Source organism: Carassius carassius, chromosome 6 (assembly GCF_963082965.1).
Source record: "Carassius carassius chromosome 6, fCarCar2.1, whole genome shotgun sequence".
Taxonomy (NCBI): Eukaryota; Metazoa; Chordata; class Actinopteri; order Cypriniformes; family Cyprinidae; genus Carassius; species Carassius carassius.
The window spans coordinates 39,153,632-39,178,786 of record NC_081760.1 but is presented as its reverse complement, the minus strand read 5'-3'; the positions used below and the strand labels follow the sequence as shown (position 1 = coordinate 39,178,786).

Below are 25,155 nucleotides of genomic sequence, written 5' to 3'. Positions count from 1 at the left end.
CACAAAGAGCAGGTGGATTCGACATTTGTAAATGAAAATGAAAGTGACATTCAGCCAAGTATGGTGACCCATACTCAGAATTCATGCTCTGCTTTTAACCCATCCAAAGTGCACACACAGAGCAGTGAACACACAAACACTGTGAACACACACCCAGAGCAGTGGGCAGCCATTTATGCAGCAGCGCCCGGGGAGCAGTTGGGGGTTCAGTGCCTTGCTCAAGGGCACCTAAGTCATGGTATTGAGGGTGGAGAGAGCACTCTCCGTGCACTCCCCCCACCCACAATTCCTGCCGGCCCGAGGCTTGAACTCACAACCTTTCGATTGTGAGTCCGACTCGATAACCATTAGGCCATGACTGTCACAGTGTCTGGGTTGTGTTCCCTGGGTTTCCACTAGGTGTCCTCCTCTTCCCACGGTGTGTATCTTATTATCACTTCCTGTCTCCTTATTTGGTAACCTTCCTCCTTGTTTAGTTAATTGATTGCTCCCCACCTGTCTCCAGTTTCCCCATTATTCTTTTGTGTATTTATACCCGGTCTGTCTGAGTCTTTGGAGGAGGTGGGCGAGAGGAAGCCCAGCATCGCTCTCCACCATGGCCCCCCTTTGACTCTGGGCTCACGTGGGAGGGACCAGAGCCGCCGTCTCTCGCGGCAGAAGGAGAAAGCCAGCGGCACTGCCCATGATGACCGCGGGTCCAGCACCACAGCACAAGATGGCCGCCAACCCAGCACCGCTGCGGTGCATGGCCACCAACCCCGCACCACGGGACAAGATGGAAGCCAGCCTCACACCCCAGTGCAAGATGGCTGCCAGCTCAGCACCAACGCCCAAGATTGCCGCTGACACGTTTCTCGAGTACTTCGAGACATTAACAAGGATCCTAGAGGTTCCCAAGACGGTTCACGTCATGGCTGCTGAGTCAGCGCCTCAGCACAAGATGGCCGCCAGCCCAGCACCACAGCACAAAATGGCCACCAGCCCAGAGCCACAGCACAAGATGGCCACCAGCCCAGCGCTACAGCACAAGATGGCCACTCAACGCCTGAGTCTCCGGACAAGGGGCCACCTACTCGCCATCATAGAGGGCGGAGGAGGAGGAGACAGTCGCCTACCGTTCCTCAAAGCCCGGAGAACGTTCCTGAGTGGACCGCTGCCGTCCAGAAGGATGTTCCCGAACGGGCCGCTGCCGTCCAGGAGGACGTTCCCGAGCGGGCCGATGCTGTTCCGGAGGCCGAGGCGGTGCCCGATGCTGTTCCGGAGGCCGAGGCGGTGACCAATGCTGTACCTCTCCCGAGGCCGTTCCAGAGGCGTGCCCGAAGCCGAGGCGTCTCACGTCTCCACAGGCAGTCCAAATTCAGGTCAGGGGCCCATTGACTTTCCAGAGTTGAGTCAGTTCCCAGTTGACCCTCCAGAGTCGAGTCAGGTGTTCATGGACACTCCTGAGTCAGGGTTAGTCACCGTCGACCATCCAAAGTCAGGGCTAGTTCCAGTGAACTCTCCAGAGTCGAGTCAGGTTCCAGTGAACTCTCCAGAGTCGAGTCAGGTTCGAGTGGACCCTCCAGAGTTGAGTCAGGTGATTGTTGAATTTTCAGAGTTGAGTGAGGTTCCGGTTGACCTTCCAGAGGCTAATCAGGTGCTTGTGGACCCTCCAGAGTCAGGGCTAGTCACCGATGACCCTCCAGAGTCAGGGCTAGTCACCGATGACCTTCCAGAGTCAGGGCCAGTCACAGATAACCTTCCAGAGTCAGGGCCAGTCACAGATAACCTTCCAGAGTCAGGGCCAGTCACCGCTGACCTTCCAGAGTCAGGGCCAGTCACCGCTGACCGTCCAGAGTCAGGGCCAGTCACCGCTGACCGTCCAGAGTCAGGGCCAGTCACCGCTGACCGTCCAGAGTCAGGGCCAGTCACCGCTGACCGTCCAGAGTCAGGGCCAGTCACCGATGACCTTCCAGAGCCAGGGCTAGGTACCATGGACTCTCCAGAGACAAGGCTAGTCATCGTGGACCTTTCTGAGTCAGGTCAAGTCACTGGGTGGCCTTCTGCTCCACCCTGGGGAACTCCGACGTCGACCACGAGGACGTGGTCGTCATCTGCTCCACCCTGGGGGACTCTGGCGTCGACCACGAGGACGTGGTGGTCCTCTGCTCCGCCCTGGGGGGCTTCCGCTCTGACTACGCGGACATGGTGGTCCTCTGCCCCGCCCTGGGGGGCTTCCGCTCTGACCACACGGACGTGGTGGTCTTCTGCTCCGCCCTGGGGGGCTTCCGCTCTGACCACACGGACATGGTGGTCTTCTGCTCCGCCCTGGGGGGCACTTGCCCTGACTACACGGTTGTCGTGGTCTTCCGCTCCGCCCTGGAGGACTCTGGCCTTGACCACAAAGGTGTGGTGGTCTTCTGCTCCACCCTGGGGGGCTTCATGTTGTTTTTTTCCTTTTGTTTTTGTGTTAATGTCTGTCCCTGTTCCTCTCTGTTAGTCTGGCCCTCCGTCCCTCCCCCTGAACCTCCTCCGGTCCTCCTCCCTCCTGGTCTTCTTGTTTTGTGTTTACATTCTGGTGCCTGTTCCCCATGTTTTTTCTTTTCTGACCCTCCGTCCCTCCCCCTGAGCCTCCACCTGTCCGCCTCCCTCCTGGTCTCTGTTTTGTGTCTGTCTTGGAGCGTCTGGGAGCTGCTCCGTAGAGGTGGGTACTGTCACAGTGTCTGGGTTGTGTTCCCTGGGTTTCCACTAGGTGTCCTCCTGTTCCCACGATGTGTATCTTATTATCACTTCCTGTCTCCTTATTTGGTCACCTTCCTCCTTGTTTAGTTAATTGATTGTTCCCCACCTGTCTCCAGTTTCCCCATTATCCTTTTGTGTATTTATACCCGGTCTGTCTGAGTCTTTGTCACGGGGTCCTTGTCGTTTGTGTGATACTTCCCTGAGTCTGCTCTGTCTATTCTTGTTATGATATTGGATATTCTGGTTTTGACCCTGCCTGGACTGTTAACCCCTTTTGGATTGCCCCTCAATAAACCTCGTACCTGCATTTGGATCTCTCCCTCGTTTCTTGTATCAACGTACGTGATAATGACTTCCCTTAAGACAGGAGGACTCTTTGTTATATTAAGTTTGACTTGTTTATGTCAACATTGGATTAACACTAACATTGCTTTCCTACAGTGGATATTTTGGCATGGACATCTTAAGTTCAACCTTTACCAAATAGGCTTCATCATCATACCAAGATTTAAGCTTTCCATCTTTACTCTGATATATAGCCATAAACTCAAAAAAAGGGTAGCGGTTATAACTAAAATATACTCACTGACCACGGTTTAAGAACAAACTTAAAATCATGAAAATATAAAACTTAGTTTTTATATTCTAAATCAAGTTGTTCTCACTGAATCTTTTCATAGAAAAGTTCAATATCTGTCTGTGCTTTATTATAGTATTCCCGACACAATTTCACAAAATAATAGTTTAACAGTGAACTGACTCACTGATCACAATGAGCTGAATTTTAGTGGTCAGAGAGATGGAAGTCAAGTTTGTGTCAATTCCCTGTTCCTATCACATCTGCAGGTTATTAAAGGGCATCTTGGTTTGATCAAAGTAACTTAAATGCAAAAGAAGACCACAAGGCAGCATGTTGATGATTTTATCAAACTGACCACAGTGTTAACAACCCAGCAAACACAAACCGCTGAGACATTTACATGCAAGTCTCTTTAATAAACTAGTAAAATACTTATTATTACAGTAAACCCAGAGATGCTTGTTTATGTGATATTAACATAAAGTAACTATATTTAAAGGGGTCATATGATGCGATTTCAATTTTTCTGAGTGTTACAATTGTTACAAGCTCTTTGTGCATGAAGAATATCTGTAAAGTTGCAAAGATTAAAGTCTCAAATCCAAAGAGATATTCTTTATCAAAGTAAGGCCTTTGCCATGACCCCAAAACACCTCGTTTAAACACACCCCCACATCTCTACATCACTGTGTGGAAATATTTGCTTAATGCCACCCAAATGTTCACACAAAGAAAAAGGGCATGGTTTCAGTAACACACTAAGTATTGAAGCAGTCATGTCAGGGAGATGTGTATCTATGAGAAACCAAAAGCACTTGGTTTGGCTTTCTGAAAGTAGATGCATCTATAAGATTACTTACAACAGAACAGCAACACATTTTATGGATGACCGTTTCCTGATCCTAGGAGAGGAGGTCATTCTGACTGTGCTACGAAAATCTGGTGCTTCTGAATCAGCTACTGAAAGTATGTTTTGTTTCTAGTTTAAAGGGTCACTCCACCCATTTGCATTAAGAGGTCCATTGTTAGAAAACCAGTCATACTATTGAATGGTTGTGCAACATTCTCTTATTTTCCCCTGAGACGAGAGAAATACACTATTTACCTTTTTCACTTCCTCCTACAATGACGCAAAAATCGTCATTTGACGTCATTGTAGGAGGAAGTGTAAAAAGGGTAAATTTCTGTAAAGACTACAAGCACAAGTAGTCTGCCCATAGGGGGTTGTACCTAATGCGCTAACAGACCTATCACAGATCAGTGCCCGTGCGTTTGATTTCACCGGGAGAAACTTGGAGGAAAATACTGATTTTTCAGACGGATGCATTGGGGAGGATTTTGATTTACAACCTGAATTCCGGAAAAGTTGGGACGTTTTTTAAATTTTAATAAAATTAAAACTAAAAGACTTTCAAATCACATGAGCCAATATTTTATTCACAATAGAACATAGATAACATAGCAAATGTTTAAACTGAGAAAGTTTACAATTTTATGCACAAAATGAGCTCATTTCAATTTTGATTTCTGCTACAGGTCTCAAAATAGTTGGGACGGGGCATGTTTACCATGGTGTAGCATCTCCTTTTCTTTTCAAAACAGTTTGAAGACGTCTGGGCATTGAGGCTATGAGTTGCTGGAGTTTTGCTGTTGGAATTTGGTCCCATTCTTGCCTTATATAGATTTCCAGCTGCTGAAGAGTTCGTGGTCGTCTTTGACGTATTTTTCATTTAATGATGCGCCAAATGTTCTCTATAGGTGAAAGATCTGGACTGCAGGCAGGCCAGGTTAGCACCCGGACTCTTCTACGACGAAGCCATGCTGTTGTTATAGCTGCAGTATGTGGTTTTGCATTGTCCTGCTGAAATAAACAAGGCCTTCCCTGAAATAGACGTTGTTTGGAGGGAAGCATATGTTGCTGTTAAACCTTTATATATCTTTCAGCATTCACAGAGCCTTCCAAAACATGCAAGCTGCCCATACCGCATGCACTTATGCACCCCCATACCATCAGAGATGCTGGCTTTTGAACTGAACGCTGATAACATGCTGGAAGGTCTCCCTCCTCTTTAGCCCGGAGGACACGGCGTCCGTGATTTCCAACAAGAATGTCAAATTTGGACTCGTCTGACCATAAAACACTATTCCACTTTGAAATAGTCCATTTTAAATGAGCCTTGGCCCACAGGACACGACGGCGCTTCTGGACCATGTTCACATATGGCTTCCTTTTTGCATGATAGAGCTTTAGTTGGCATCTGCTGATGGCACGGCGGATTGTGTTTACCGACAGTGGTTTCTGAATGTATTCCTGGGCCCATTTAGTAATGTCATTGACACAATCATGCCGATGAGTGATGCAGTGTCGTCTGAGAGCCCGAAGACCATGGGCATCCAATAAAGGTCTCCGGCCTTGTCCCTTACGCACAGAGATTTCTCCAGTTTCTCTGAATCTTTTGATGATGTTATGCACTGTAGATGATGAGATTTGCAAAGCCTTTGTAATTTGACGTTGAGGAACATTGTTTTTAAAGTTTTCCACAATTTTTTTACGCAGTCTTTCACAGATTGGAGAGCCTCTGCCCATCTTTACTTCTGAGAGACTCTGCTTCTCTAAGACAAAGCTTTTATAGCTAATCATGCTACAGACCTGATATCAATTAACTTAATTAATCACTAGATGTTCTCCCAGCTGAATCTTTTCAAAACTGCTTGCTTTTTTAGCCATTTGTTGCCCCCGTGCCAACTTTTTTGAAACCTGAAGCAGGCATTAAATTTTAAATGAGCTAATTAAGTGGATAAAAGTGTAAAATTTCTCAGTTTAAACATTTGCTACGTTATCTATGTTCTATTGTGAATAAAATATTGGCTCATGTGATTTGAAATTCCTTTAGTTTTCATTTTATTAAAATTTAAAAAACGTCGCAACTTTTCCGGAATTCGGGTTGTAGACGAAGTTATGTTAGAAACGGATGTTCGTGGCTACCTTTATGAGCCACAGTACAGCGACGAGCAGCTAAAAAAACATGAAAAGCGTCAAACTAACACAGTAAAACATGGTTGATTTACATCGATAATAGCAAACTTATATATAACTTTTAGCTAAGTGTCTAACGTTACATTATTACGTTACATACTAACTTTACTTACTCATTTATTGACAAGTGTAACGTTAGTTACTGAGGCAGACACATTAAAACAACAAGCGAGCAAAACATACAAGATATTTAGTTCGTAAACAGAAAAATCATAGGAGATGTGTTTCTTTACAGCAGACGACTATGTCAGTGTGTGTTCTCAGTAGCCACTAGCTGCTAATAGAGTCTAGTCAGAAATAACATTACCTCCAGGCATATGCGTTTAGTGCTGCTAGAGCTGGTGGTTCCCGACGTTCCTGGCTTTTCGTTGTCGTCGTCTGGCAAGGAAAATACTGAAGGAATTGAGTTTTTCAAAAGCGCGGGTCTCTTCAATCCTAGGGGGTTAGGCGCATAATCTTCGGGCTTGAAATGTAAACTGCACACCGTCTGATTTTTTAGTGCTTCAAGTGTTGTGTCCTCACCGAACTTAGGGTTATTGATAACGTTAGCCCGTAGCCACTTTTTGCACAAGTTCGTATCTTTCGGGAATCTGTGCATACTTTTCCTTGTTCTTGAACAACATCCCGGTACTATGCAAGTGCACACCATTTTGTCACAAAAACATTAATTGGGTCGCAAAATAACTCTTCACAACAAATTGTGCCAAATAATTTACAATCGGTAGCGTAGAGGAGAGCTCAACTATAATCCACATTGATGGGCGGAGTAGTGGGAGTGGCCTGCGGAGCTGAGCATTGCAATGCACTATGGGGATTGTTGTCTACAGTCCACAAGCTCTAAAAAGTTATTTTCTGCCTTTTATAGGCCCAGAAGGACCAAAATAAAAAAAAATGATACTATTCTACTACATATATGACCCACTTTCAATACACATTCATGTCTCCACGGGTGGAATGACCCTTTAAGTATTTGCTATTGAATATTCAAATGCAGAGTTTTGTGTGTTGTATCTGTGTGTGTGTGGGTGTGTGTGTGTGTGTGAGAGAGAGAAGAGAGAGAGAGAGACAGGGTCACACAGTGTAGTCAGCTGTCTTAATCGTCCGTGGCTTGTGTTCTGCAAACACATGTGAGCTTCATCACTGTGTCTGTCACGAGACTCTGTTACACTTTAAGCTTGAACTAAGGACATTATTAATTGTCTTTACATTTATTTTGAAAGATGAAGGTTATGATTATGGAAAGGGGCGTTACATTTCCGACAAATAGTGTTCAGCCAATCACAATGCACTGGGCAGCTGGCCAATCAGAGCAGATTGGACTTTTTTTGGACTTTTATTATTATTTATAAAAAAAACAACTTTTGTTAAAGCTCTTTATTGTCTTCTGCTCACAATAAATGTTCATCTGTCTGTTTGAGTTCAGTCTCATGTGTCTCGCTGTGGGTTTCCTGAATAAAGCTGTTTAATCTTCACAATCAAACTAAACTTAGACCCTGAACCTTCACCAGTGTTCTGTGGCTTTGAGATGGACAGAAAAACTGCCTGCCCATCACGCACACACACACTTTCTCACAAACTTTCATGATAGCAATCAGATCATTATGTTCTTATACTGTATTTCTGGATGTATTTCTGGGATCTGGTATTTCAAACTAGATTCACTCCCACTGCTGTTAATACTATTAATGTCTTCCTTTATACTCTCTGTGTAACTATTTTTTTTGTACAAATCTAAAGCAGGACAAATAGCATAGCATATAGCATATTTAAAGAAATTAAAACAAGCCATTTTAACAGTACTGACCAGAGTGCGAATGATGATTCTCAAACTTCACGAGTCTCATCATAAAGGTCTGTTTAAGAGCTGCTATTAAAGAGTCTTTATTAACTGTTAAAAGCTGCTGTATGTGGAGTGGAAACTCTACAGTATCTTCTAGAAGTGTCAGTCAAGGGTTTATTTCCTGTTTTCACCACAACCTCACATAAACTGATATGACAAACTATTTTAAACATGTGAAAGAAGCAACATGAGCAGCAGCGAATCAATGTCTCATGATAAAGTGTCTCAACTGAACGACCCTCATCAAACCCAACAACTGCTCATTACTAAATTATGGATTAAAAGCAGATTTTATCAATGAACTTAAACAAATGTAAAAATAAATAAATAAAAAGTCTGTTTTGTAAAATACTGGTTATTTGAGTGTCATGCAGTGACTGACTGCAGCGTAATCAGATTTAATCTCCTCCTCTTCACTGAATCTGACTGTAGCTTCACTGAGAGACTCTTCGTGCTTCTGGAAACTGACAGCAGTGTACAGGAGCTCATCAGAGGGGATTGTGGGTAATTCATCATGACTGTTTATTTGAGCTGATCCAGGATCTGAGAGAGAATCACGTCTGCTGTCTGCACATGATGACTGAATGCCGATAAACTAGAGAGAAAGTACATTAAAAGAATGGCAGCTGGTGGGGAAGTTTTGAGGAGGCTGAGATGTAAATTAAAATTGATAATTAGCTGTGACAACACAATATCACACTAGTGATAATCACAAAACTGTATAATGCACTTCTAAACATGGATAAAGACATAATGACTAACTATACTTTATAAAAGATTATAACTTGTTTTTATAGCGCCTGTAAAGCAGCTTCTGAAGGCAAGAGAAGCTTGTGAGGAGTGTAAGTATAGAAGTGACAAGAGGTCAGAGCAAGGACTTTACAATTGGAGTAATGTGTTAATTACACTGTGACTCACCATTGTATCTTTCTCTCTTTTTCTCTTGTCTGATGTCGAGGTTCTTCCTGATTAAACCCAAAAAAACAATCAGAAAGTGAAAGACAAACTCGATCAACATTAAATGTCAGCAGCATCTGAGACAGAAACTCATTGAGTGATTGAGATTATCTGAATCAGCTCAGAGGCACTCAAACTATTCAGTTAAACGATTCAAGAGATAAATATTGAAACCAAGCGTCACCTCGTCTCTTGTGTCTTAATTTGCACAAAGTCAGAGTGAATCCAGCGATCAGCAGCAGAATCACACACACACTAATAATGATGATCCTGGAGTAATCTGAGAATAAAACACACAAACGCAGTCCAGAGATAAATTATATACTTCACAATATATCTACACAATTATTAAAATGTATGATGTTCATACTCTTTCCTATTCCAACATAAATGTCTGTTTTAACATTTTCTATACAATAAATATGTATAGGACTCAGTTTATAATATCTGATGACCTGTGATCTCTGTCATTAAGTGACTAGTATTGGATTAGCTTCCATTTCTCACTTCTGGAGTTACTTTGAACAAACAAACATGAACATTTAACAAGAACAACTTGTGTTACTGAATGCATTATATCTATTCAAATGAGATCATCTGAAAGGACTCACTGATGAGGTTGAGCTGAATTTGTGTTCAGGGAGATGAAAGTCAGATCTGATATATATATATATGTGTGTGTGTGTGTGTGTGTGTGTGTGTGTGTATATGTGTGTGTGTGTGTAAGATAAAGTATTTTCTGTTCCTCACCATGTCTGACACTCAGCTGTATCTCAGTGAAGCTCTCAGTATAGTCAGATACTTTTACTCCACACCTGTATGTTCCTTCATCTGCAGCTTTCAGCTCTCTAAAAAACACCATCAAGACTCCTGCTCTGGTGTCGTCATATAAAGAAACATCTCCATTCTCCATCCATTCACCCTGAACTCCTGGATTCTTCCTCTCTGAACATCCGTCTGATTCTTTACAGATGTATTTTGGGTTGGTTTTGTATTGAGGATGTTCACACTTGATCCTGAGAAGCCGCTTACTCTAGACACACCCACTTTAGCTGTCAATCACAAATATAATTAAATCTGGTTTAAAGGGGTTTTTTGTTTTTTTTCTTTTTTGCTAAATTTGAATGCTTGCTCTACTCACTCATAACATGTAGATGAACAGTATTAATAATGGAGTAACTGTATGATTGTCTGTAGATCCAAACTCCACATAAATAAACTCCTCCATCATCTGGTGTCACAGCAGTCATTCTCACACTGAAGATGTTTTTATGTTTGTCATCAGAAAAACTCAATCTTTCTTTCTTCTTCCATCTGCTGTAAATCATCTCAATGGAGTCTTTTCTTTCTTTGAATATGATTTTGGAGTCATTTTTATGATTCTGTGAATATTCACAGCTGAAACTGGCAGTTTCTCCAACATTCACCATCACTCTCCTTGACACTTTACAACATGAACCTGTCATTCACAAAATAGAGAAATTTGTTTTGCATATGCTTTGATCAGTAGTTAAATAAAGACAAAATGTTCTACAATGACTGACCTTCTTCCACATCCAAAGTCATATCAATGAACCATTCGCCATTAACCTCAATCCTGTATCTTCCAGCATCTTGTGTTTTTATTTCTCTGATGAAGATCATGAGGTTTCCCTCACTGTTTCGATAAAGTGTGAATCGTCCTTCATTAATCCATTTATCGTGTTTCTTATCATTTATTATTCTTCTCCACTCAGGTAATTAAGCCATATATTTAGCAGAGTTACTGGACCAAGGTTTCCCAGAATCCACCAGAACACTTCTTCCAGAATATCCCGTGACGCTAAAGCATCTCACTGCAGCTGTCAATCAGATTGATACTGTGATCAGAAAGCTGATGAACACAAAACAGCATCGTTACTGCAGTGATGAAAGAGAAAAGCTCTGACCTGAGATCAGGTAGAAAGTGAGGAAGATGAGGAGGATCTTCATTGTGAGTTGAGTTCAGTCTTCTTTCTGCTGAATGATCTCTGTGTGAATATCTCTGTCTCTACATCTGTCTGCTTTAGTTACTTCCTCTTTATTCAGCTCTTTATCAGTAATGAGCAGCTTTACTGGCTCCTCCCACCATCAGCACTGACTGAATATCACATTAATCTCACTGAAAGAGTGACACCTAGTGGAGATACACTGTCTGATACTGAGTCATTTAGCATATGTAGCTTGAGTTTGTAAGTCTATTCTCAAGCCCATCAGGGTGACCTTTAACCAACTACTGCTGTCAAACTCCGAATGAAACCATAGATTGTTGATGTGCAATATTTCAATATTTAGTTTCTAAATTAAGAATTGACCATGTGTGATAAGATACACAGGGTCAAAAATATGACTCATTATTAGTCCCTCTATTACTGAGGAAGTTTTATTAGGTGTTTTAATCACACAGAGTTCAATACTGAAGTAAAACAATGCTCCATTAGCTACAGGATGCAGAGGGGGTTGATCGATTGGACTTTTAAGGCTTAACAAGCAGACATTTTATAATGCACCCCAAATTATGACTGCAGTTTATGGAACTTAATAGCAAAACCGGTTTGAAAAATTTAAGAATCTGTTTATAATCTTGATCCTACATCCTGACATAACATTGATGAATTCTAAGGTGATCTGCATTGTATTGGCCTTTCAAAAGGGTAGCTTCCACAAACTGCCTACTTTTATTTGTTTGTTGCTGAACTCATTGGATGTGTGTTCATTGTGATACACGAACACAAAGAGCAGGTGGATTGTACATGTGGAAGACAGGAGAACTCTTTGTTATTTTAAGTTTGACTTGCTTATGTCAACATTGGATTCACACTAACATTGCTTTCCTGGAGTTGGTATTTTGCCAAAATAGGCTTCATCATTATCAGCTAAGTTTTACCATTCTTATTTCTGGTTCATATCACCCCAATATTGAACATTTCTTGAATATTTTATTTGTGATCACTTCATTTGATATTTTCCATTTGGTGTTTTGCTGTTTTCGGTGCAATTTAAATGTTTATAATATGAATATAATATATGTGCAATTCACTGCAAGTTTTGGGTGTGTTGCTTCATGTACTTTGTTGGGTAAATCCAAAGGAGATCGACATTCATTTAATAATACCAAGATTTAAGCTTTCCACCTTTACTCTGATATATAGCCATAAACTCTAAAAAGGGTAGCAGGATAACGGCGTAACTAATGGAGTTTAATTTTCAGTAACGGAGTAATCTAATTAATTACTTTTCCCATCGTTGCAACGCCATTATCTTTACTGAGAATGTAAAGTGTCGCGTTACTATAATTTGGTTGAATAAAGCGCGAGGTGTCATGCTTTGGCTAGTGGCTACACAGCTGCCTGACACCGTTGCAAATCCGATGATGATTGGCTGGGTGGGCGGTGCCCTGCTCACGCTGTCTCACTGCATGCTCTAACAACCCTAAAAACAAGACGGCATCAGCGATAATGGCGTTCTCGAACTGGAAGTACCGGAAATTAAAGGTGAGAATGTTTCTGTAACATGCACGGTATGCCCAGGAAAAAAGACTTTATCCACGTCTGCCTTAAGCAACTCAAATCTTACCACCTCACATCAACACATGCTAACATGTTACTGTACTGAATATTTAATGCTGTGTTCAAACCAGACACGACTTGTGCAAATAACTAGCACTATTCGCGCGTAGTTGGATGCTTGAACATTTTGAGTTCTTATGCTTCATTCGCGCGTGAAATTTACTTCACAACAGACGCGAATTCGCATCATTGCGGGGGGGGGGGGGGGGGGTTGGTCTTCTGCCAATTGAGTTCACGTAGCACTTTCAACCACCATTTTTATTCAGATATTTTTTCAATATTACTGTTAAGTAATTTGTAACTGTAACTAATTACTTTTTTCAAGTAAGATGACCGACACTGGTTATAACTAAAATATACTCACTGACCACGGTTTAAGAACAAACTTAAAATTATGGACAAAAAAAAACTTAGTTTTTAAATTCTAGATCAAGTTATTCTCACTGAATCTTTTCATAGAAAAGTTCAATATCCTTACTGTCTGTGCTTTATTATAATACAATTTCACAAAATAATAGTTTAACAGTGAACTGAGTCACTGATCACAATGAGCTGAATTTTAGTGGTCAGGGAGATGGAAGTCAAGTTTGTGTCAATTCCCTGTTCCTATCCACCCAAATGTTCACACAAAGAAAGAAGGCATGGTTTCCGTAACACAGTAAGTATTGAAGCAGTCATGTCAGGGAGATGTGTGAGTATCTAGGAGAAACCAAAAGTACTTTGTTTGGCCTTCTGAAAGTAGATGCATCTATAAGATTACTTACAACAGAACAGCAATGCATATTATGGACGACCGTTTCCTGATCCTAGAAGAGGAGGTCATTCTGACTGTGCTACGACAATCTGGTGCTTCTGAATCAGCTACTGTAAGTATGTTTAGTTATTAGTTTAAGTATTTGCTATTGAATCTTCAAATGCAAACCCACATAGCAACATTGTGTCGGCCCAGATCTGGCCCACATCTGGCACCCATTGGAAAGATGATCTGGCCCGCATGCAGCGTGGAATGATGGCACTTGGGCGGACTGCTGGATCTCATGCATCAGAAACATAGGGTTTGTAACACGAATGTATCATTGGAACAACATAGTTGTTAGATTAAAAAAACATCAGTGATCCAGTATACTTCATGATGATTATAAAACCATCAACAGATAAAAGCTGTCATTTGATATCATGTCACACTAGCTTTTTTTTTGAAGCTGCAAATGTGTTTAACAAACACAGTGTCACAGCGGGCCAAAAAAAGATAAAAAAATATATAACAAGAGTTAAGAGCCCAACTAACGGAAACACTAATCACTGTTATGGTGAAACACATTAGAGTTGAACCTCTGTTAATTCTCAATAAAAACTTTTGTAGATGTGTAACAGAAATAAAGTCAGTCTGGTTAGTAATAAGTGAAGCTGGTAATGCTGTTTGTGGAGTTGTTTAATCCTCCTCTGCTGAGATCTTGAGAGATTTAATGTCTTCTTTTATCTTCAGTTGATTTCATTAAGGTTGTGGCTGAAGTCAGTTGTAGTTCTTGTGTTTCTGCTCATCTCTTTTTCTGTTCTCTTATTTCCTTCAGTGATTCTGCTTGTTAACAGGCTTATTAAGGCTGAAATTACTTCATATTGAATATACACAGATTTTGTGGCTCATATAAGGTCCATTTCTAGTTAATTTCTTTACTCTTGGCTGACATGTGGCATTGCTATGGCCTGCTTGTGGCTCAAATCTGGCAAACAGGAGCGGTTCGCCCAAGTGCCATCATTCTACGCTGCATGCGGGCCAGATCATCTTTCCACGGGTGCCAGATGTGGGCCAGATCTGGGCCGACACAATGTTGCTATGTGGGACGTTTTGTGTGTTGTGTTGTGTTGTGTTGTGTGTGTGTGTGAGAGACAGAGAGGGGGTCACACAGTGTAGTCAGCTGTCTAAACCGTCCGTGGCTTGTTCTGCAAACACATACGAGCTTCATCACTGTGTCTGTCACATCACTTTACATTTCTTTACATTTATTTTGAAAGATGAAGCTTATGATTATGGAAAGGGGCGTTACATTTCAGACGAGTGCTTGCAGGGTTCAGCCAATCACAATGCACTGGGTCAGCTGGCCAATCAGAGCAGACTGTGCTTGTTTGAGAGGCGGGGCTTAGAGGACCTACAATAATGTACAGTATTTGAAAAATAATGTTTTTTTTTTTACATTAAAGCATGTCAACATATTCTGTTATACAAGATACACAAAATATTTATCTTTAAAATAGCGTCATATGACCCCTTTAACAATACAAATATATAACATGTAAAACATTTTACAGACATTCTGTGATTTGTGGACATGCATTTTTTATTATTATTTATAAGTAAAACTTTCAAAGCACACATGGATAATTTGTTAATCATAAAATGTTTTTCAGGCTTTTGTTAAAGCTCTTTATTGTCTTCTGCTCACAGTAAATGTTCATCTGTCTGTTTGAGTTCAGTCTCATGTGTCTCGCTGTGGGTTTCCTGAATAAAGCTGTTTAATCTTCACAATCAAACTAAACTTAGACCCTGAACCTTCACCAGTGTTCTGTGGCTTTGAGATGGACAGAAAAACTGCCTGTCCATCACGCACACACACACTTTCTCACAAGCTTTCATGATAGCAATCAGATCATTATGTTCTTATACTGTATTTCTGGATGTATTTCTGGAAACTGGTATTTCAAACTAGATTCACTCCCACTGCTGTTAATACTATTAATGTCTTCCTTTATACTCTCTGTGTAACTATTCTGTATGTACAAATCTAAAGCAGGACAAATAGCATAGCATATAGCATATTTAAAGAAATTAAAACAAGCCATTTTAACAGTACTGACCAGAGTGCGAATGATGATTCTCAAACTTCATGTGTTTCATCATAAAGGTCTGTTTAAGAGCTGCTATTAAAGAGTCTTTATTAACTGTTAAAAGCTGCTGTATGTGGAGTGGAAACTCTACAGTATCTTCTAGAAGTGTCAGTCAAGGGTTTATTTCCTGTTTTCACCACACCGTCACATAAACTGATATGACAAACTATTTTAAACATGTGAAAGAAGCAACATGAGCAGCAGCGAATCAATGTCTCATGATAAAGTGTCTCAACTGAACGACCCTCATCAAACCCAACAACTGCTCATTACTAAATTATGGATTATGAAGAGATTTTATCAATGAACTGTGAATTTAAACAAATGTAAAAATAAATAAATGAAAAAAATAAGAAAGAAATTAAAAAAAAGTCTGTTTACTGAATCTGACTGTAGCTTCACTGAGAGACTCCTCATGCTTCTGGAAACTGGAAACAGTGTACAGGAGCTCATCAGAGGGGATTGTGGGTAATTCATCATGACTGTTTATTTGAGCTGATCCAGGATCTGAGAGAGAATCACGTCTGCTGTCTGCACATGATGACTGAATGCCAATAAACTAGAGAGAAAGTACATTAAAAGAATGGCAGCTGGTGGGGAAGTTTTTGAGGAGGCTGAGGTGTAAATTAAAATTGATAATTAGCTGTGACAACACAATATCACACTAGTGATAATCACAAAACTGTATAATGCACTACTAAACATGGATAAAGACATAATGACTGACAATACTTTATAAAAGATTATAACTTGTTTTTATAGCGCCTGTAAAGCAGCTTCTGAAGGCAAGAGAAGCTTGTGAGGAGTGTAAGTATAGAAGTGACAAGAGGTCAGAGCAAGGACTTTACAATTGGAGTAATGTGTTAATTACACTGTGACTCACCATTGTATCTTTCTCTCTTTTTCTCTTGTCTGATGTCGAGGTTCTTCCTGATTAAACCCAAAAAATCAATCAGAAAGTGAAAGACAAACTCGATCAACATTAAATGTCAGCAGCATCTGAGACAGAAACTCATTGAGTGATTGAGATTATCTGAATCAGCTCAGAGGCACTCAAACTATTCAGTTAAACGATTCAAGAGATAAATAATGCAAGCAAGTGTCACCTTGTCTCTTGTGTCTTAATTTGCACAAAGTCAGAGTGAATCCAGCGATCAGCAGCAGAATCACACACACACTAATAATGATGATCATGGAGAAATCTGAGAATAAAACACACAAACACAGTCCAGAGATAAATTATATACTTCACAATATATCCACACAATTATTAAAATGTATGATGTTCATACTCTTTCCTATTCCAACATAATTGTCTGTTTTAACATTTTCTATTCAATAAATATGTATAGGACTCAGTTTGTAATGTCTGATGACCTGTGATCTCTGTCATTAAGTGACTAGTTGTGTATTCTCTTCCATGTCTCACTTCTGGAGTTACTTTGAACAAACAAACATGAACATTTAACATGAACAGCTTTTGTTATTGAATCTATATCTATTCAAAGGAGACCATCTGAAAGGACTCACTGATGAGGTTGAGCTGAATTTGAGTGTTCAGGGAGATGAAAGTCAGATGTGTGTCTCTGGTTTCTGCTCCACACCAGTAAACTCCAGCATCTCTCACACTCACATTACTGATGCTCACTGTAACAACTCTCTCTTCATTTCTCTCTGATGAACCACTCATTTCTGTCACTTTAGATGAGCTGATGCTTTGGCAGATGTGATTATCATCCTCTTTGCAGAAATGAACTTTATGCTCCTTTGGGATCCGACAGATGATGTTGACTTCTCCACCAGGATACACAGATTCAGTCACACGCTTTGGATAGTTTACATCTGTTAACCAAGAGAAATTGCATACAAATCAGAACAGATTCTCCAAACAAGCAAGATAAAGTAAAGTTTCCTCACCGTGTCTGATGCTCAGCTGTATCTCAGTGAATCTCTCAGTATAGTCAGATACTTTCACTCCACACCTGTATGTTCCTTTATCTGCAGCTTTCAGCTCTCTAAAAAACACCATCAAGACTCCTGCTCTGGTGTCGTCATATAAAGAAACATCTCCATTCTCCATCCATTCACCCTGAACTCCTGGATTCTTCCTCTCTGAACATCTGTCTGATTCTTTACAGATGTATTTTGGGTTGGTTTTGTATTGAGGATGTTCACACTTGATCATCAAACGACCTCCTGAGGAACCGCTCACTGTAGACACGCCCACTTTAGCTGTCAATCACAATTATCACTAAATCTGGGTTAAACAGGTTTTTTTATTATTATTATTTTATTTTATTTTTTTGCAAAATTTGAATGCTTGCTCTACTCACTCATAACATGTAGATGAACAGTATTAATAATGGAGTAACTGTATGATTGTCTGTCGATCCAAACTCCACATAAATAAACTCCTCCATCATCTGGTGTCACAGCAGTCATTCTCACACTGAAGATGTTTTTATGTTTGTCATCAGAAATACTCAATCTTTCTTTCTTCTTCCATCTGCTGTAAATCATCTCAATGGAGTCTTTTTCTTCTTTGAATATGATCTTGGGATCATTAATGTGATTCTGTGAATATTCACAGCTGAAATTGGCATTTTCTCCAATATTCACCATCACTCTCCTTGACACTTTACAACATGAATCTGTGATATTTTTCAAAGATATAAAAATAAATTATATTACTATATTTATTAAACAAAGACTTTGATCAAAAAAATGACTAACCTTCCTCTTTCACATTCACAGTCACATATATGCGCTGGTTCTGAAGAACATCAATTGCGTATCTTCCAGCGTCTTGTGTCTTTATTTCTCTGATGTAGATCATGAGGTTTCCCTCACTGTTTCGATAAAGTGTGAATCGTCCTTCATTAATCCATTTATCGTGTTTCATATCATTTATTATTACACTCCACTCAGGTAATTTGGCCATATATTTATCAGAGTCACTGAACCAAAGTTTCCCAGAATCCACCAGAACACTTCCTCCAGAATATCCAGTTACATCGATGTCTTTTTCTGCAGCTGTCAATCAGATTGATACTGTGATCAGAAAGATGATGAACACAAAACAGCATCATTACTGCAGTGATGAAAGAGAAAAGCTCTGACCTGAGATCAGGTAGAAAGTGAGGAAGATGAGGAGGATCTTCATTGTGAGTTGAGTTCAGTCTTCTTTCTGCTGAATGATCTCTGTGTGAATCTCTCTGTCTCTACATCTGTCTGCTTTAGTTACTTCCTCTTTATTCAGCTCTTTATCAGTAATGAGCAGCTTTACTGGCTCCTCCCACCATCAGCACTGACTGAATATCACATTAATCACACTGAAAGAGCGACACCTAGTGGAGGTTTTAGTGTTTGATACTGAGAGATCACACTGGTTTCATGTTCTCATGTATAGTACATTGTAAGGACAAATGACACAGAAGTGAATTGATCAGCAAAATATAATTATATATTGTTGGCGTCTGTAATGCATTTGAATTCAGTCACTATTTTCTTTTTATCGACTATTTTTATCTTAAAAATAAATTTTATACACCATAATTTCCGTTTCTATAAAATGTGAATATATCCTCTATTGTATTCTACAACAAAAACAATCAGACCGCCTGGTTATCACTAGTTTTATTTTTATCTCTTGGGTCCGCTATTAGCTTATAGCCCATTAGCATCGGCGGTGTGGCACGCGGCAGACGGAGATGCTGAAGAGGGACTTCAGCATCCTGATCGAGACGGTTCGCAGCATGACGCCCGCGGCGACGATCGTCGTGTCAGGACCACTGCCCACGTATCGACGAGGACACGAAAGGTTCAGTAGACTTTTTGCTTTAAATGAATGGTTGTTGTCATGGTGTAAAGAACAGAAACTGCTATTTGTTAATAACTGGAATCTTTTCTGGGAGCGTCCTAGGCTGTTTCGCGCTGATGGTTTGCACCCCAGCAGAGTCGGAGCTGAGCTGCTCTCTGACAACATCTCCAGGACACTTCGCTCCATGTGACTAGTAAGACAATTCTCAAATAACTATTATGATGACTTTTGTTCCACCCGCTTAAATGATAAAAGTACTTGCGCTGAAAAAACTATTAAGACTGTGTCTGTTCCCCGAATAGTGAGGTCAAAATATAAATTTAATGTAGGATCTAGAAAAAATATTATCGTGATTAAACCAGAAACATGTAAAGTAAATGAACAAAAACTATTTTTTAAGTTGGGGCTCATAAATATTAGATCACTCACACCCAAAGCAGTTATTGTAAATGAAATGATCACAGAAAATAGTTTTGATGTACTCTGCTTGACTGAAACCTGGCTAAAACCAAATGATTATTTTGGTCTAAATGAGTCTACTCCACCAAACTACTGTTATAAGCATGAGCCCCGTCAGACTGGTCGTGGCGGAGGTGTTGCAACAATAAATAGTGATATTCTCAATGTTACCCAGAAAACAGGATACAGGTTTAACTCTTTTGAAATACTTCTGCTAAATGTTACACTGTCAGACATGCAAAAGAAGTCTAATGTATCTCTTGCTCTGGCTACTGTGTATAGACCACCAGGGCCGTATACAGAATTCCTAAAAGAATTTGCAGATTTCCTCTCAGACCTTCTAGTTACAGTTGATAAGGAGCTAATCATGGGAGATTTTAATATTCACGTTGATAATACAAATGATGCATGAGGACTTGCGTTTACTGACCTAATAAACTCTTTTGGAGTCAAGCAAAATGTCTCCGGGCCCACTCATCATTTTAATCATACACTAGATTTAATTATATCGCATGGAATCGATCTTACTGATATAGATATCGTACCTCAATGTGATGATGTTACAGACCATTTCCTTGTATCGTGCATGCTGCATATCACTGATATTAACTATATGTCTCAGCATTACCGTCTGGGCAGAACTATTGTTCCAGCCACCAAAGACAGATTCGCAAATAACTTGCCTGATCTATCTCAACAGCTATTTGTACCCAAAAATACACATGAATTAGATGAAATCACTGACAACATGGGCACTATTTTCTCTAATACATTAGAAGCTGTTACCCCCATCAAATTGAAAAAGGTTAGAGAAAAAAGTACTGTGCCATGGTATAACAGTAATACTCACTCTCTCAAGAAAGTAACTCGTAGTCTTGAACGCAAATGGAGAAAAACTAACTTGGAAGTATTTAGAATTGCATGGAAAAACAGTATGTCCAGCTATAGACAGGCTCTAAAAACTGCTAGGGCAGAGCATATCCACAAACTCATTGAAAATAACCAAAACAATCCAAGGTTTTTATTTAGCACAGTGGCTAAATTAACAAATTACCAGATGCCACCTGATTCAAATATTCCATCAACATTTAATAATAATGACTTTATGAATTTATTCACTGATAAAATAGATAACATTAGAAATACAATAGCGAATGTAGATTCTACAGCGTCTAACACTTCAGTTTCATCCATCGCACCCAAAGATAAACTGCAGTGCTTTACAAATATAGGACAGGAAGAGCTAAATAAACTTATCACTGTATCTAAACCAACAACATGTTTATTAGATCCTGTACCCACTAAATTACTGAAAGAGTTGTTACCTGTAGCCGAAGAACCGCTTCTCAATATCATTAACTCGTCATTATCTTTAGGTCACGTCCCAAAGCCATTCAAGTTGGCGGTTATTAAGCCTCTTATTAAGAAACCAAAACTAGATCCTAGTGAACTGGCAAATTATAGGCCTATTTCAAATCTTCCATTTATGTCTAAAATTTTAGAAAAAGTTGTGTCTGCTCAATTGAGCTCCTTCCTGCAAAAAAATGATCTGTATAAAGAATTTCAGTCAGGTTTCAGGCCCCACCATAGCACAGAAACTGCACTTGTTAAAATTACAAATGACCTGCTTCTTGCGTCAGATCAAGGCTGCATCTCATTTCTAGTTTTACTTGATCTTAGTGCTGAGTTCGACACCATAGATCATGACATACTCATAGATCGATTACAAAACTATACAGGTATTCAAGGGCAGGCTCTAAGATGGTTTAGATCCTGTCCGATCGCTACCATTTTGTTTATTTAAATGGGGAGTCATCTCATTTATCACCAGTAAAATATGGAGTGCCACAAGGATCCGTCCTAGGTCCCCTTCTATTTTCAATATACATGTTGCCCCTTGGTAATATTATTAGAAAATACGGAATTAGCTTCCACTGTTATGCTGATTATACCCAATGTAAAAGATTGGATGATCAATAATTTTCTCCTATTAAATACGTAAAAGACAGAGATATTAAATATTGGACCAAAAAACAGTACACAGAATCTTGTAGATTACAATCTGCAACTAGAAGGATGTACTGTTACTTCCTCTACAGTCAAAAATCTGGGTGTTATATTAGACGGCAACTTGTCTTTTGAAAATCATATTTCCCATGTTACAAAAACTGCATTCTTCCATCTTAGAAACTTTGCCAAGCTACGAAAGATGTTATCTGTTTCTGATGAAGAAAAGCTAGTTCATGCATTCAGACTGGACTGGACTATTGTAATGCACTTCTAGGTGGTTGTCCTGCTTCTTCAATAAACAAGCTTCCCGGGGTTAAAATATAAGTTTTTTTAGCAGGGTTGCCTTGGTAAAATTCGCATTTTAGGGTCTAAATATCACGTTATTTGTATTGGGGTCGCTTCGACCCGCGGACATGAAAAACAACCACAGACTTGGCAACACTGGTTGGCATTTACACCAAGCCGTAATACACTGACAATCTACACAAAATCGATGTTAAAATCGCAGGCGATTCTTTGTCGATTTTGAAAACGATTTTGTGTTAGTTGTCGGTAGACTACGGCTCTGTGTAGTAACTGCCGCTCCACCTGAACCAGTGTTGCCAAGTCTGCGATTGTTTTTCATGTCCACGGTTTGAATCAACCCCAATACAAATAACGTGATATTTAGCCCCTAGAATGCGAATTTTACCAAGGCAACCCTTCCAAAAAATGCATAATAATATGATCATATTACCCCAATTTTACAGTCTCTGCACTAGCTACCTATTAAGTTACGTATCAGTTACAAATGATCATTACTTACCTATAAGGCCCTAAATGGTTTAGCTCCTGCGTACCTAACTAGCCTTCTACCACGTTACAATCCATCACGCTCCATAAGTTCACAAAAAGCGGGACTTTTGGTAGTTCCTAGGATAGCAAAGTCCACTAAAGGAGGTAGAGCTTTTTCACATTTGGCTCCCAAACTCTGGAATAGTCTTCTTGATAATGTTCGGGGTTCAGACACACTCTCTCTGTTTAAATCTAGATTAAAAACACATCTCTTTCGCCAAGCATTCGAATAATGTATCTCTTAAATTGTGAGTGTAGTTGCGTCTGATCAAATGCGCATTCTTATTCTTTAGCTTGGGTTAAACTAATTAATTTTACTTTGTTCAACAGCAGCTATGCTAATGATGTCTCTATTTGTTTCTCTGTTTCTTCTGGATCTTCATCTCGTGGTAACTAGGATTTACACAAGCTCCAGTCTGGATCCAGAACACCTGAGAAGAGATGATGCTGACCCTCAGAGGACCCCAGATGATGCTAACCCTGAATCAACAAACAGAACTAACAAATATTGCTACAAGTGTGACTGCATCATATAATAATTGCTGTTAATAATGTTCATCGTCTGGCTGACTACATCTTGTATTAATTTTTCTGAAAAATCATGTCATACGTGCACAAACTGACAGTCACCACTTATAAGCTACTACTAAATATTGTAGAAACGTAATTTTCTGTAAAGTTGCTTTGTAACGATTTGTATTGTAAAAAGCGCTATACAAATAAACTTGAATTTAATTTAATTGAATTTAATAAATCTTCCACTAGAAGGCGAGAGTAAACTGTATATGTAAGTTCAGTGTTGTCATCTAGAGCCCTACCAGAAATACCTTAAAATTTTAATACATCTGATTTGTTTTAATACTTTTATCAGTTGTATGAAAAATTAAACACTTTTTTTAGTAGCAAACAGACCAGATCTTACTGATATTTGGACCTTTTTTAATGCTTAAAACATATATGATATATTTAAATTGATTCAGCACCACAGACAGCAGCTGTCAAACAGACTTCAAAATCACTGATGACAGATCAACAAAACAAACACAAAAAGTTAATTGATGGAACTTGAGTTTGTCTGTTTTCTTAATGAACACTATCATACCATTAGCAAAAGTTCATTATCCTTTCTTTTTAAACACACAGGAGATGTGTAAAATTTTGCTATGAATCAAACCAGAATGACAAAAAAAGTTTTCTATCAATTACTATTGAACCACATAAAGCTAATTTTAGTGAAACCAATAAATGTAGAGTTTAGTGATAGCAATGTACCTTAATATGACATTCATGTAAATGTTCCAACATTATTTAAACCTTTCATTAGTGGCCGAAAGTAAAATACACATGTAAGTGGTCTAAGAAAACATACTATGTTTTCCTAAAGTAATCTTAAAATAAAATGTTAAAACAATGTAACATAATGAAAATACTCCTCAGATTATTAGAGCCTTCATCAGCTGAAATCTGTGTCCGATTGGTGCTTCTCTTCAAAAGGCAACTGTGGATTCAGCATACAATAAATGGATTATAATAGACATAATAAACTGCAAACACAGACAAATGAATGAGTGGTGTAATCAGGATTGTGTGGACCCCAGTGCAAAAGCACAAAGCTTTAAAGGACAGCTAAATATCACAATGCATTTTATGTGTACAGTCTCGATCAAGTTAGTTTTTTTAGATGCTCCGATATTTATGGCTCTATTACAACTCAATGAACTCAAGGAGATTCACTTCTGGTGTTACTGTTTGACAGTTACCTCAGAAAAAACGAAATAGTTATAAACAGATTAATCTCATATTTTGTTAATAAAAAAAAATGCCTTTGTTTTATTTTTGAGAAGGCACCAACCTCCCCTCTGAAATGACGGACCATCTCTGATGACGTGAGTTTGATGGCTTGGGCCTGACCATAGCATCCTTAAACACAGCTACCTAACTGTCAGTGTTGTTGTGAATGAAATCCTTCTTTACTACATCCATCTGTCAGTCCTATTTTCCCTTGTCTTGTGTTTTTTTTTTTTTTGCCCATTGTGCTTTCCCTGCCCAAGTCTTTATATGGTTTTCCTGGTCCTGTTCCCATTTTCCATATCCAGGGTCCAGAATTGTTTGTCTAACTCCAGTGCTACATGTGCTTTTTCTGGTGCTCTGTTCAATAAAGTTCTGTAATTATTGGAAATTCCTACCTCTCCACCTCTCCTCGTTCCAGCACAGTAGGGATGCGTGACAGAAATCCGGGCCGAAACAAAAAATAAGCGGTACCCTTTCTCCTCGTTTTTTTTCTTCTTCTGTTTTTTGGTTTTCCTGTTTTCCTGTTTCTCCCCTTGATTTTCCGCCCTAGCCCGCAGAGATCTCCCATTGGTGGAGTATGCACGTCTGCGGGCTTGCCGAGTGTACGGCGCTAGATGACACAACGCTCAACTCTCT

The 25,155-nt window shown here is 39.7% G+C and overlaps 1 protein-coding gene and 1 long non-coding RNA gene across 2 annotated transcripts in view; both read right to left on the bottom strand.

Moving 5' to 3' along the window:
• Positions 1–18,768, bottom strand: part of LOC132141754 (polymeric immunoglobulin receptor-like) — a 29,125-nt gene extending 10,357 nt beyond the window's left edge. The window contains exons 1-4 of the mRNA XM_059551416.1: positions 18,726–18,768; positions 18,339–18,638; positions 17,523–17,837; positions 17,136–17,447 (exon numbers count right to left, since the gene is read on the bottom strand). Of these exons, the coding sequence (XP_059407399.1) occupies positions 17,136–17,447; positions 17,523–17,837; positions 18,339–18,638; positions 18,726–18,768 (970 nt within the window). The remainder of the gene's footprint in view (positions 1–17,135; positions 17,448–17,522; positions 17,838–18,338; positions 18,639–18,725) is intronic.
• On the bottom strand, positions 10,294–11,167 carry LOC132142068 (uncharacterized). Its single transcript, XR_009434022.1, has 3 exons — positions 11,064–11,167; positions 10,680–10,976; positions 10,294–10,594 (listed from the first exon to the last, which is right to left on the bottom strand). It is a non-coding gene; the product is annotated as an uncharacterized LOC132142068 (long non-coding RNA).
• Positions 18,769–25,155: the final 6,387 nt, after the last annotated feature.